This window comes from Mauremys mutica, chromosome 18 (assembly GCF_020497125.1).
Source record: "Mauremys mutica isolate MM-2020 ecotype Southern chromosome 18, ASM2049712v1, whole genome shotgun sequence".
Classification (NCBI taxonomy): domain Eukaryota; kingdom Metazoa; phylum Chordata; order Testudines; family Geoemydidae; genus Mauremys; species Mauremys mutica.
In genome coordinates, this window is record NC_059089.1 from 25804810 (window position 1) to 25817009 (window position 12200).

Consider the following 12200-nt stretch of genomic DNA (forward strand, 5'->3'; position numbering starts at 1 on the left):
ATATGTAAAGGACGTAAACAAGTGTGAGCAGAGATCCATCAGGTTGGTTTAAGAGTGTGCATGTTAAATGGATGATTTAGCCAGATAACTAGAGGCAGAGATGTAGGAGGGGTGGGGAATGCAAGAAGAGGAAAGATGGCAAGAGGAGGGAAAGAGAGAACACCCAGGGCGAGAGGCATCTTTCAGGTATGAAGGTCTCAGGCTCGTTTGGGCTTTAAAGGTCAAAACTAGCCCCCGAAACCACTCAGCAGAGAGTGCAGATCTTAGAGCACCGGTATCATGTGCTGCCAATAAAATACTAAGTGGTCACTGCATCTGCACCAGCTTCATCCTGGGAATGGATTTAAATTGATCTTATTGCAATAGTCTCTAATCTCAAGGTGACGCAGGCATGGATAGCAGGAGCAAGGTCTGTGGCTGAGCGGAAAGGTTACAGCCTCCTGGCCAGGCACAGATGGGAGAAAAGCCAATTTGTTCGCTGATGTCATGTGATTGCCCCAAAACAACTGGCGATGTAACAGCGCCTCTCAGCTGTGAATGCAGATAAATGCCTTCCAAAGGGGAGCATGTATTCTCTCCCATGACTACAAATAATTAATCCAATGCCCATGGGAGGAGGCTGGATATTTGTGAACAATGGCCAGTGCAGCCCTATTAATACTGAAATATCTACTGTGTACAGTGATTAAGGGAGGACCCCATTGGGTTCCTCCGTGCTGCTAGCCCAGACTAACAGGAAGTTTCCTTTCTTAACAGGAACATCAGGCTCTGAAACTGCCAGCAGCTGCTCGTCATTCCCTTGTGAGAACGGGGGAAGCTGTGAGGATTTGGAGGGGGGCTACAGGTGCCTCTGCCCCCAGCAACCAGTGGCATACATGGGCACAAACTGTGAATTCCTCGACTCTGTGTGTGCTGTGCACAAATGTCCCCCGAATTGGATATGCAGTGAAACTGCGGGACTCCTGGATTATGAATGCATCTGTAGGCCTGGCTTCACAGGTACTGAGTGTAGTGTTAATATTAATGAGTGTGAGAGCGACCCTTGTAAAGGGCCTCATTTTGAATGTGTAGATAGTGCAAATGGATACCTCTGCCAATGCCAAATGGGACCAAATGGAGAAGGCTGCCGCACTGAAATATCTGTGTGCTCTAGCCACCCCTGCCAAAATAATGGGACCTGCATCGAGGGTGCTGGGATATATACCTGCAGCTGCCAACCTGGTCTCACCGGGGTCCACTGCGAAGATAACATCGACGAGTGCGCCTCCAGCCCATGTCAGAATGGAGCCATCTGCCTAGACAGGGTGAATGAGTATAACTGTTTCTGTGTGCCTGGGTTCCAAGGAAACCGCTGTGAAATAGACATCAACGAGTGTGCATCCCGGCCCTGTAAAAACAATGGCACCTGCCTGAATGAGATGGATCATTATTTGTGCAAGTGTGTCCCCGGCTATACAGGTACCTTTCACGCTCACATATTAGTCTTTCAGTTGGGTTATTTATTGCTGTTTGTGCAGCTCCATCAATGCAACTGCTTGTGGCAAAACCAGCAAAAGACACAGTCCCTACCCCAAAAAGCTTCTCATCTCTGTCTTTTTGTTACAGCTGTGAGGCTGAGCCTCTGTCTGATGTACTGAGCTTCTGGTGTGCTTGGGAGCACGTGTGTACTAGCTTAGACCTGGCCGTCCTGAAAGAGAGGGTTTGGGTTCCTGGGGGGATGGTCGAGGCTTGGATTCACAGGGATGATGTGGATGTTGAATGGTTTGGATTCCTGGGGTTATGGGATGGGGATGGGGTTGAGACGTGGATTCCCAGCAGTGATGTTGATGTGATTGGGTTTAGTGAAGGCATGGTTAAGGGGAAGCTCAGAGAGAGAGACGTATTTGTCTTTAGGAAGAATAAACTTGTTGGAGTTCAGGGATGTAACTAGTCTCTATCAGACTGGCCCAGGACATTTTGTCCTGTTTTTCAGGCATTTTCCAGGGCAGGAGGCTCTGGGGTGGAGTAGCTATTAGTTGTGGATTTGTTTTTCCAGCTCTGTTAAACCCTGGGAGTATTTTGCATAAGACTCTGAGTATTTCTTTGAGGTTCAACTGTGCTGGTGATGACTCACTGTGTAATCTGCACCTGTGAGTTATCTGCAGAGGCAGAGGCGCAGGGGTCTCCTCTCCCCCAGCCCAGCTATCAGAATGGAATGCAGTCCACGCTGCAACCACCTCCCCCTGGTACCAGCCGGCACATGACCTTTCCCAGCCTTTCCCATTGTCACAGGCTACAGGCGTTTCAGGAGTTATGTTGCTGTAAAGGAATGTGGGGGCACTGGGCTACAGATTACAAATGGAGCGGGGAGTTGTTGCCTATCAGGCATCCAGTCACTGACTGAGTCACACTCTGGTGAAAGGCAGAGCTGGGGGAAAATACCCACTCAGGAGCAGGCGCTGTTTAGGGCTTAAAATGACCCTTAGATTTAGAGTGTAAAACACAACTCAGTGTTTGCCCATCAGTTTCCCTTTCACTTCCCTGCCAAGTCCCTAGCTCAGGACTGTGAGTTCCCCCAGAAGGAGCTGGTGTCAGTAAGGGGTAAAACAGCCTAGCCTGTTGCAGCAGCATGCGCTGTTCCAGGTGACTTTGAAGCTGGACATGAGGATTTGCATCACAGCCTCTTGGCCCTGGTCTTGCAGCCTCCTAGAGCCACTGGTCCTCACAGGCTGAGCATTTCCTGGCACTTGCAGCTGGAATCTGGGTGAGGGAAGTTTTGACGTGAGGATTGACAGGTTTTGATCTGGCAGATTATGGGGCCCACATTCCTTTAGGATTAGGGTGGCCACGTCTGTGGCATAGTGAGCCTCTGTCAGAAAGGAGGATTAGATGGATTGGCAGGTGCCATTTTAGGGGCTTACTTTGAGGGGTGATGTCAGGCCATGGGCAGTTCATTGAGGTGGGAAAGTGGTAGGATGGCTGCTATGGGATCTCTCACAGATTTCCTTTGACAAAATGACATTAGACAAAGATAATGGATACGTTTCTACTGTGATTAGTGCTATTAATACTTAATGAATAAGACCATTATTATTGCTAGTACCACTATAACTAATACTTTGTACTTCTCCAGCACCTCCCTTCTGAGGACCTCAAAGCAAGTTACAAACCTCATAATATTTTTGGGAGGAGGGTAAAGGATATACAGTGATCACTTCACCAGCCACTGAAATGCAACCGCCTCTGTGGTGGAACACAGCAGCTATGCAGCAATGAAGAATATCACATGTAACCCAAACCAAGGGGAACACTGTGCTGCAGAATGTAAATATCAACGGTTGAACTTGGCCACAACACTGCAATTCACACCCTACCACTTCCCCCACCCCAAAATAAAGCAGTATGGGACTTTTGTAATGAATGTAAGGGAGCAGGACCTTGGTTTTATGTTTCATCCGGGAAGTGTAATTCATTTGCTAAATGCTGATGGAATTAATTAATTCAGTGAAATCAAATATAAGTTTATGCTAGAGATTCACAACTGTTGCAAACTATTCTCAGTTTTGTTGATTTAAAAGCAAAACCCATAAGTCTTCCCAAAATAGACTTGGCTGCAAATACTCATAAACTAAGCATTTCTTAGTAATTGCATGCTTGTCTGCTGTCCAGGAACTTATAAATTGTCATGTCTGTGTTCTAGCAGAGTGGGTTTGATATCATTGCTTTTGTGATCCCAGCTCAGAACTCCAGCCAAGTCCATAACATGGATGTTTCTCTCTTTTGTAACAAAGGTGTAAACTGTGATGCTGAAATAGATGAATGTGACTCAGGCCCTTGCCAGAATGGGGGCACGTGCACTGACCACATTGGGTTCTACACCTGCACTTGTGCACCAGGTTATGAGGGAATCCAGTGTGAGGTGGACATCAATGAATGTGCAAGCCAACCATGTATCAACGGAGGGATATGTCATGACCTTGTTGACAGGTGAGGGATGCACGCTGCTGTGGCCATTTGCATTTCAGTGATTAGATATCTGACATGAGCCAAGGAGACACCTGCCTAGTGTAAGTCCATTGACTTCAGAGCATGAAGGATGAATTGGGCTCAGTGCTCTTTAAGCGTTTCCTCCCTCCCCCACTCCCTATTGTTTTTTTGTTAAACTGAAGTTATTCTAAGAGCCGTTCAGTGAGGGTGTTAATGCCAAAGGACTCCTTCCACTAGCAGAGTTCCCAGAGATGCTTGAAAGAATTCCTGTTACTGTCTCTTACTGCTCCGTGATGAAAATTATTTGCAGTTTAAATGAACGATCACAAGCAGCAGAAGTGGGCACCCTCCTTGACTGAGAGCATCCCTGTCTGTCTGATCCTTGCCTTTCATGGGGACTATGTAGGCTCAGAGGCTGACCTGCCTTGCCACTAACTTCTTGCAAGGATGCTCTGTTTATGGAGATGGGACTGTCTCTTCTCTCAGCCCATCGGTGAGGAATTCTGCAAGGTGGACATGAGGGCTAGCAAGTTAGCCCCATAAGTTTGTTTGCTCTTACCTTCAGGGCTGCCCAGAGGATTCACGGGGCCTGGGGCAAATTGCCCCACTTCTTCCCCCCCCCTCCCCCGGCAGCCCTCCTTACCTTGGAGGGGACTGGGCATTGGATTGAAGAGCTCTTGTGGTGTTCTGTTTTGTGTTCACCTAGCTACCAGTGTGATTGCAGTGACACAGGCTTTGAAGGGGAGTACTGCGAGTTGGATATCCTGGAGTGCGTCTCCCAGCCCTGTTTGAACAATGCTACCTGCCTGGAGGGTGTCAAGAATTACAGCTGTGCCTGCTGGCCAGGTGAGTAGGGAAACTGCTTCGTTCTCCTGCAGTCTGAGTATTCAGTGGCAGAGAGGACCTGCTAGGTTGCCCTTAGCAAAACTGGCTCTATACTGTATGAGTCTAGTTTTCAGTACCCCCAAGTGATGGGGCTCCCATTGCTTCTCTCGGGAGAGTCTTCCACTGGCATGAAGGTCTCAAGCAGGGAAATGTGTTCTGCTGCATTGCCTGAAATTTCCCTTTTCCTAAGCCCAGGCCTTTTCTCTCCTGGGCAAGATGAATTGACTGGCTCTTGCCTCTGACACTAGTGCTGTATGCCAGACCCTGCTGCTTTGTGCTAGATGAGTTGCAGTGTCTCAGGCTCACATAAACTTGCTCCCTTATTGGCAGCTGTAGTATCTTGGTGGCTAGTTTTCTGTCTCCCTTCCAAGGAAGTCCTGTGTTTGTTTGCCTGGCAGGTTACACAGGGCAGCGCTGTGAGGAGGATGTGGACGAGTGTGCTACAGACCCTTGTCACAATGGAGGCGTGTGCTTTGAGCGATCCAACCAAACCTACTATGGGACACGACACGACTTCCCCAGCGAGTTCAGCTATAGTCAAGCTGCAGGTTTCCTCTGCTGGTGCCAGCCAGGTTTTTCAGGTGAGCTACCCACTGAGCTGTGCCCTGTGCCCCCTAGTAGGAGCTGCACAGCTTGGGTCACAGGGAGTGGAGAGGAGCCATCTGTGCAGCAAGAGCCACCCATGTGGTGCGTGCAGAGCAAGATGGTTCTGGCTGCACAGCTGCCTCGTGATGAGGAGTGTGTGGCTCTCCTTTGCTGTATGTGCATATTGCAGATGGCAGTAGGAGTGTAACCAGTACCACACCCTCTACCCGGAACGCCATATCCCTCAAGGCCCTGATTTCCTGGCTGGTGCACTAGCCCCCCCCCCTTCCCTAATGTTCTGTTCAGTACCCTGCAGCTGGGCAGATGGCAAAATAGCCCTGGTGGCCCCTCCCATGGGCATAAAGCAAAATTTGTCCTTGCAATATGTCAATGGGGCATTCCCCCTCTGGAGGAAGCTGTTAGTCCCCTGGAGTCCCAGGTAATGTCTTAAGCCTCCCCTTGTCATGACTGTTCTTGTAGCAACCTTCCGTGTGGTTGGGATGGGCAGGCAATTCTCCCTGCGTGTGAAGGGCTCTAGGGGTGCTCAGCAGAGACTGCCCGTTGTGTTTTTAAAGAGCTTATAGGAGTGTGGGGTTGGGGTGTGTGGATGGGTTCGAGGGAGAAGAGGATGTGCCCTTTTGGGGGGGGGGATTGGAAATATAGGAGGGAGTTTTCTCTAGTTATTAGAACAGGGGTCTCAGAGTCAGGATTCCTGGGTTCTGATCTCACGTCTGCCACTGACTTGTGTTGTGGCCTGGGGTAAATCACTTAGCCTTTCGGCGCCTTAGTCTTCCACATTTCATAAATGGGGATTAACGATACCTGCTTGCCAGGTGGGTACTGAGGGACAAGTAGCACTTGTAATGGGCACTTTGGATCTTTGGGTGAAAGCTGCTGAAGAAGAGGAAAGAATTGTGAAAGAAGGTGTTAAGATTCCCCCTGCAGAGAATGTGCGCACATCCACTGCTTGGACTTACTGAAATAATCATAACGGGATTGTGTTTTCACTTTCAAAGGGGAGAACTGTTCTGTTAACATTGATGAATGTGAGTCTCAGCCATGTCAGAACGGAGGGTGCTGCACCGATCTGGTTAACGGCTTCCTTTGCCATTGTCTACCAGGATACTCAGGTAATGTTGGTGATAGAGTGTGTGGAATCAGGTGATCCTGGTGAGTTGATGCTTATTGAGTCACTGATTTGCCATATGGTTGCATAATTGGATCCTAGAACTGGCTAGAGAAGGCTGCTGAGTGAGTTGAGATGAATCTCACTCAGAAAGCTGTGGAGGCCTAAGACTGGTGTAGCTGTGGTTGTTTCCAGATCAGGACTGGAGTGCACTGGCAGACATGTGGGAATGTCCTGTACTCCTAGCACGGGGCTACATTGGCAGTGCTGTGAACTGAGGATGTGAGCAGATCAACGGAACTGTGTGAGGGAGTCGGGCACCAGAATCTGAGGATCTCTTAGGTGTTGGCAGAGGGATATTGCACATTGCCATAGGCACCCTCTTGACAGGTGTGGGGTGGGGGTGCTATGTTCAGGAACCGAAATAGTCTTTGGGATGAAGATGTGTGAAGCCAGAGGGAGGAGGCATTTTGGGTGCTGTGGCCGTAGTCTCTCAGGGAGGCTGGGGTTGGAATGGTCGACATTTCCTAAGGGCTGTAGCAGTTTGGGGCAGGGAATGAGGAGCCTGTCACCAGCACATAAAATGATGATGATATTTCTCCTTCTCCCCTCTGGATGATGAGCCGGGGATTTGGGGTTGGAGGCTATACTCTGTTATTTAGGGAGGTCAAAAGGTCTTGGTGTCATGAGGAAATGCACTGCAGCCCTTTCTGTTTGCTAGGGTGTAAGGATGTGCTTGGGAGTGGGGGAGTGGTGGACCTGGCTTCTGCTAGAGATGCCCTGTGTGTCCCTTGTTCTGAGCCTGAGTTTCCCCACCTGTGAAATAGTGAGACTGGCTTGCCAGCGGAATTGTGAGGCTAAGCACATTACTGTTTGTACCCTTTGGCAGGAGGGATGAACAGTGGGGGTGGTGCCTCTAAACCAGTGTGCAGTTTAAATGTAGCAGCATCTTTTAACATCTAAGCTTAAACACAGAGCTACATGCCACATAGCCCAGACACCACAGAAACAAGAGGTGCAGAAAGGCTTGCTAGGCCCACATAGTCTGCCCTAACTGACCATGAGAGCTGGTACTTTGGCCTTGTCTTCACTAGGAAAAAAGATGTATTTTTACCACATGCTTGCTAACATGTGGATGGGTCCTTTATTTTGATACAAACAGGATGGGGCAAAGGCAGGTGAGAGATGTCCTCCCTAAGTGATCAGGTTTGTGTGTCTCTTCTCATCCAGCATGGAGTTTGTCTCCGTCCCCGCCACACAATCATTCTGCTATGATTGCGACAACCTTCTTTGCAGGCTCAGCTGTTGGGTGGCATCCCTCTCTCTCCGTACCTTGTCGCCAATCCAGCTCATCTCTAACCTCAGAGGAAAACCTCTTGTCTCCTTTCCCTATTTTTTTTAATCTCTCTGCTAACTAACAACCTGATACTGATAAGGGGTATGGTTTATACTAAAGACATTCTCTTCTAACTGGCTTGCATTCTTCCAGCCCTCCAAGAGTAAAATGTATGCTGCCTGAAATGCTGAAAGGCTGCCATCTTGTGGGAGAAAGGAAAAACTTGAAGATACAAGAGAGTTTTTAACTCTTCTCAGTAGGTGGTGGGTAGCAGTATTCCTGAGTCTGCACTGGGCCTTTTCTAGTCCCCATTATGCCAGTATAGTTATACTAGTTTAGTTATATCAGTATAACCTGTGTGGACAATCTTATTCCAACACGTGTGTCTTCAGTTTAGCTTAAGCCCCTCTCAAGTGCTCCTCTACCAGAATAAGTGTGTCCACATGGGCTACACCAGTATAACTAGAGCAGTTTAAACTCACACCTTAGGTTGTTCTGAAAGAAAAGTCCATGTAGACAAGGCTGCAGAAATAGGCTTTATTCCAATCTCTCAACTGCTGCGCAGGGTCAGTTCCTACAGTGCTGCACCTGCAGATGCAGACCTCTTCCCAATGGAATGTTGTATAGCTCACTAAATGTCTGACCATTGTAAGTCATAATTCCTGTCTGCTTGGGCTTCCAGGGCCGTTTCCTTCCCTCAGTGCCCTGGCACCACTCTTGGGAGTCCAGGGAGCTCAGCATTTCATGTCACTTCCCCAAACTGTAGGTCTACCTAATCCTTCTGAGCCCCTGGGACTGCTCATGGAAAGAAAAGCTGACACAGGCATAGGATGGGGAGAGACAGCGCTAGAGAGTTCATTCTGTTGCATCTGTTTGGGGTTCATTAGTACTCGAAGGAGATTAGAGGCAGGGTGCTGTGTTGTTAAATCACTATGTCTCCTTTGGGGTAGTTCCAAGACACAACAGTAAAAGGCTGGGAGCAGCAGGTGGGGAAGTCACATTTTGCCTCTCTGTGAGCTCAGTGAGCTGAGTGAGCGCATGTGGAGGAGTGAAGCTGACAGGGAAATAATAGCAATTAATCTCCCCTGCTTTGTCAATTAATCCCAGTATAGTCCTGCTGGGTAAACAGCTTATTACTTCATATTAGGATCACAGAGTAACTTCATGAAGTTTCCAGTAATGTTTCTGTTCAAAACACATTTCTGTGGCAGCTTAGATCTGCCATGAGCTTGGATTTAAGCTGCCTTCCATGATTAAAGTGAACTTGCTACTCTGATGTAGGCTGCTTTTTTCATTTTCTCTCCTGGAGCCCTTTCTTCAGTCTCAGGAATGTGGGGAGTGTTGTGGGATAACTGTGTGAATCAGCAGAAATCACCTTCCTACATGTGTTAACTGCCTAAGTGCTGTCTCAGGCTGGAGCACTGCACAGAGCTGGGATGGCTCTTGCCTAAAATGTAATTAGTGCCACAATAACAGACAGTAAATGGAAGCCAAGTGACCCAGTCCTGTCAGAACCACATGGCAAGATAGGACACTGAGAATAAAAGGTCTGGGAGAGTCTGTCTGCTATATGAGCCATAAAGAGGCCTGTGGCACCTTATAGACTAACAGACGTATTGGAGCATGAGCTTTCGTGGGTGAATACCCACTTCGTCAGATTCATGGAAAGCGTATGCTCCAATACGTCTGTTAGCCTATAAGGTGCCACAGGACTCTTTGTTGCTTTTTACAGATCCAGACTAACACAGGTACCCCTCTGATATATGGGCCATGTGACCTCTGCAGTTTGTATGCCCTCAGGGGTAGAGGCTGTGTCTTCCTTTCCCATCCGGTGGTGCTCAGAATTCCCTGCATGGGCTGAGTCAGAGGGATGTGCGGGAGCAAAATTAAACAAAGAAGGGGGTGGATGAGTCTTGTTGGTCCCAGAAAAGATGGCAACTGTGATAAAACTAAAGTCATGTTCTCACCGGAGGGACAGCCAGGCTCTGAGAGATGGCTGAACAGGAGCTGGATTCAGATGATTACTGTGTTCTCTGATGAGAACAAACCGAATTATCTATTAATCTGAATTGTCCTTTGGGTGAAATGTGGCGTGTGTTTAACTGGACAACAGTTTAGGACAGGAAGTGAGGAAGAATAGTGTATTCAGTTGAAATGGGAACTGGCATTTAGGTTGGCAGAATGTAATTGCTGAATTAGAATTTGGCCAGTTAACCCTTGAAAAAAATTATAGGAGCTGTTGTAATGACTACGAGTGGCCTAACACACAGTCTCTGTCTCCTCCTAAGAATGCTGTCCAGCAGCAGGTTGCCCCCTAGCATTGTGCTCTGGCATTCAGTCAGCCTGAGTGAGAGGTCAGCTCACTCTGTTCAGCCTTAGGGTATGTCTGCGCTGCAGTCAGACACCCGTGGAAGGCCCATACCAGCTGACTCAGGCTCATGGCTCAGGCTAAAGGATTGGTTAATTGTGGTGTAGATGTTCAGGCTTGGGCTGGAGCCTGGGCTCTAGGACTCTGAGAGGTGAGAGGGTCCTCGAGCCGAGGCTTCAGCCTGAGCCCCAATGTCTACACCCCAATTAAACATTAAACAGCACCTTAGCCCAAGCCCTGCGAGCTTGAGGTCAGCTGGCATGGGCCAGCTGCGAGTTTTTAATTGCAATGTCCTCTTCAGCCCTCTTGGAGGAAGCAGAAACCCTTTTTCTGTTGTACTAACAACCTTTGCTTCTCCCAATAGCTCTTTGTGCAAGAATGCAACCCAAGCCCAGACACACTTGTGGTTTTGTGTTACTTGGTACACACACCACCCAGTGCAGTGAATTGAGGAAACAGGATTGGTGTTTTTTCCTGACCAGACAGATTAATTTATTCATACAGATATTTTCCAGGTGTCTGTTCTGTTCCAGAAATGTGACCTCTACTGTAGTCAGGGAAGGCAGCTAAAAGGTTAAGAGACTAAAGAGATTAGAAAGCCTTTAGCCCTTGGAAAGAAGAAGCCCTTTAAGCAAATACAGCAGACTGGAGCTAGCAGATATTTCCTGGGGCTGCCTTCATTTTACCTGGAAGGTATATTACTTCTATGCACACACCATGGCAGCAGCAAAGAGGCTGTCTGTAAAATGTTCAAACAGATGCTTAAACTGTTTTTTCAGATTCATGCAGAGGGAGTATTAGTTGGTCCTGGATAAGGCTAGAGTGAGCTTTGTACTGTTCATTTCACTCTGCGGCTCCCTACTGCATTATGGCTCCATTGTTAGTCAGACCTTCTAAACATGCTGTCAGCTGACCAGACACTGTAGGAATTTACACCCCACACTAGTGCCTGTGTGAGTCTTGGTGTCAGATGTGATTTAACTGCATACAGTGCCTGTGATCAAAAGCATCCACTGCGATTCTGATGCTGCACTAGGCCTGTTTGGACGTGCTTGTTATAGCAGATTGTCTGACCAGAGGGCAGCATGAGATATGCCAGTTACTTCCGGCTCACCCTGGGTAAAGGGTTTAGAGGATTAGTAAAGGTGGAGCAACAGTGATGAATTAAATGAGGCTTCCCTGTTAATGAAAATGGGTGAAGCCTGGCTTAATGTCGCATCCAGAATAAGGCCAGGCAAAGATGTGAGCAGAACAACTCAAAGGGACAGAAGAGGTCTGTGCACAGAAACCACAAAGCTCCAACTGTTGCAGAGAGCTGTTGGCCCAGCTCCTGTTAGCCTCCAACAATATTTTACAAGGATAGGCTGCTGTCGGAGGACAGACTTCAGAATTCCCATGCAAAAGGCATGCCCTGTAACGTTCACTATCTTCATACGTAATCACAGTTTTGCTTGCCGGTTAACAGTGTAATCTGCCTGCATACTGCAAATGCAACAGTGCTCCTTCCTTCCCAGTGAGGAGTCTCTTGTAACAAGATTTATTCCAGAGACAAAGGTAGTGGGATTGCTGTCTGAGAGGTTTCTTCCCATTGCCAGTGCTCTCAGGAAATGTCTCACTCATTCAGAGCCTTGATGGTAATTTCTGGGATTAATTCACAAACATGTCAAAGAAGTCACTAACCTCCATCCAAGAAGCAACATGTGGAATTTGGGCTGGTCCTCTTCCCAAAGCAAATACAAGTCTGTAGCACTAATCTGTAGCATGCTATTACATGAATCCTAGGAATTGAAGCAGTTACTGTTACTACTTAACAGTATTCCATGTAATGCATTTGGAGAGATGCAATGATAAATAGTGAGCCAACAGCTGAGCTGAATTGCTTGCTGCAGTCTCCCGAGGTCAAGATTTTGGTCCAGAACCTTTTTAGGCCCCTG

General features: G+C 47.9%; 1 protein-coding gene across 6 annotated transcripts in view; it reads left to right on the forward strand.

Moving 5' to 3' along the window:
* CRB2 (crumbs cell polarity complex component 2) overlaps positions 1-12200 on the forward strand; it is a 134429-nt gene that overhangs the window by 95395 nt on the left and 26834 nt on the right. For all 6 annotated transcript variants that reach the window (XM_044992530.1, XM_044992529.1, XM_044992531.1 and 3 more), the window contains 5 exons: positions 757-1458; positions 3771-3966; positions 4673-4812; positions 5250-5432; positions 6453-6566. In XM_044992530.1, the coding sequence (XP_044848465.1) occupies positions 757-1458; positions 3771-3966; positions 4673-4812; positions 5250-5432; positions 6453-6566 (1335 nt within the window). The remainder of the gene's footprint in view (positions 1-756; positions 1459-3770; positions 3967-4672; positions 4813-5249; positions 5433-6452; positions 6567-12200) is intronic.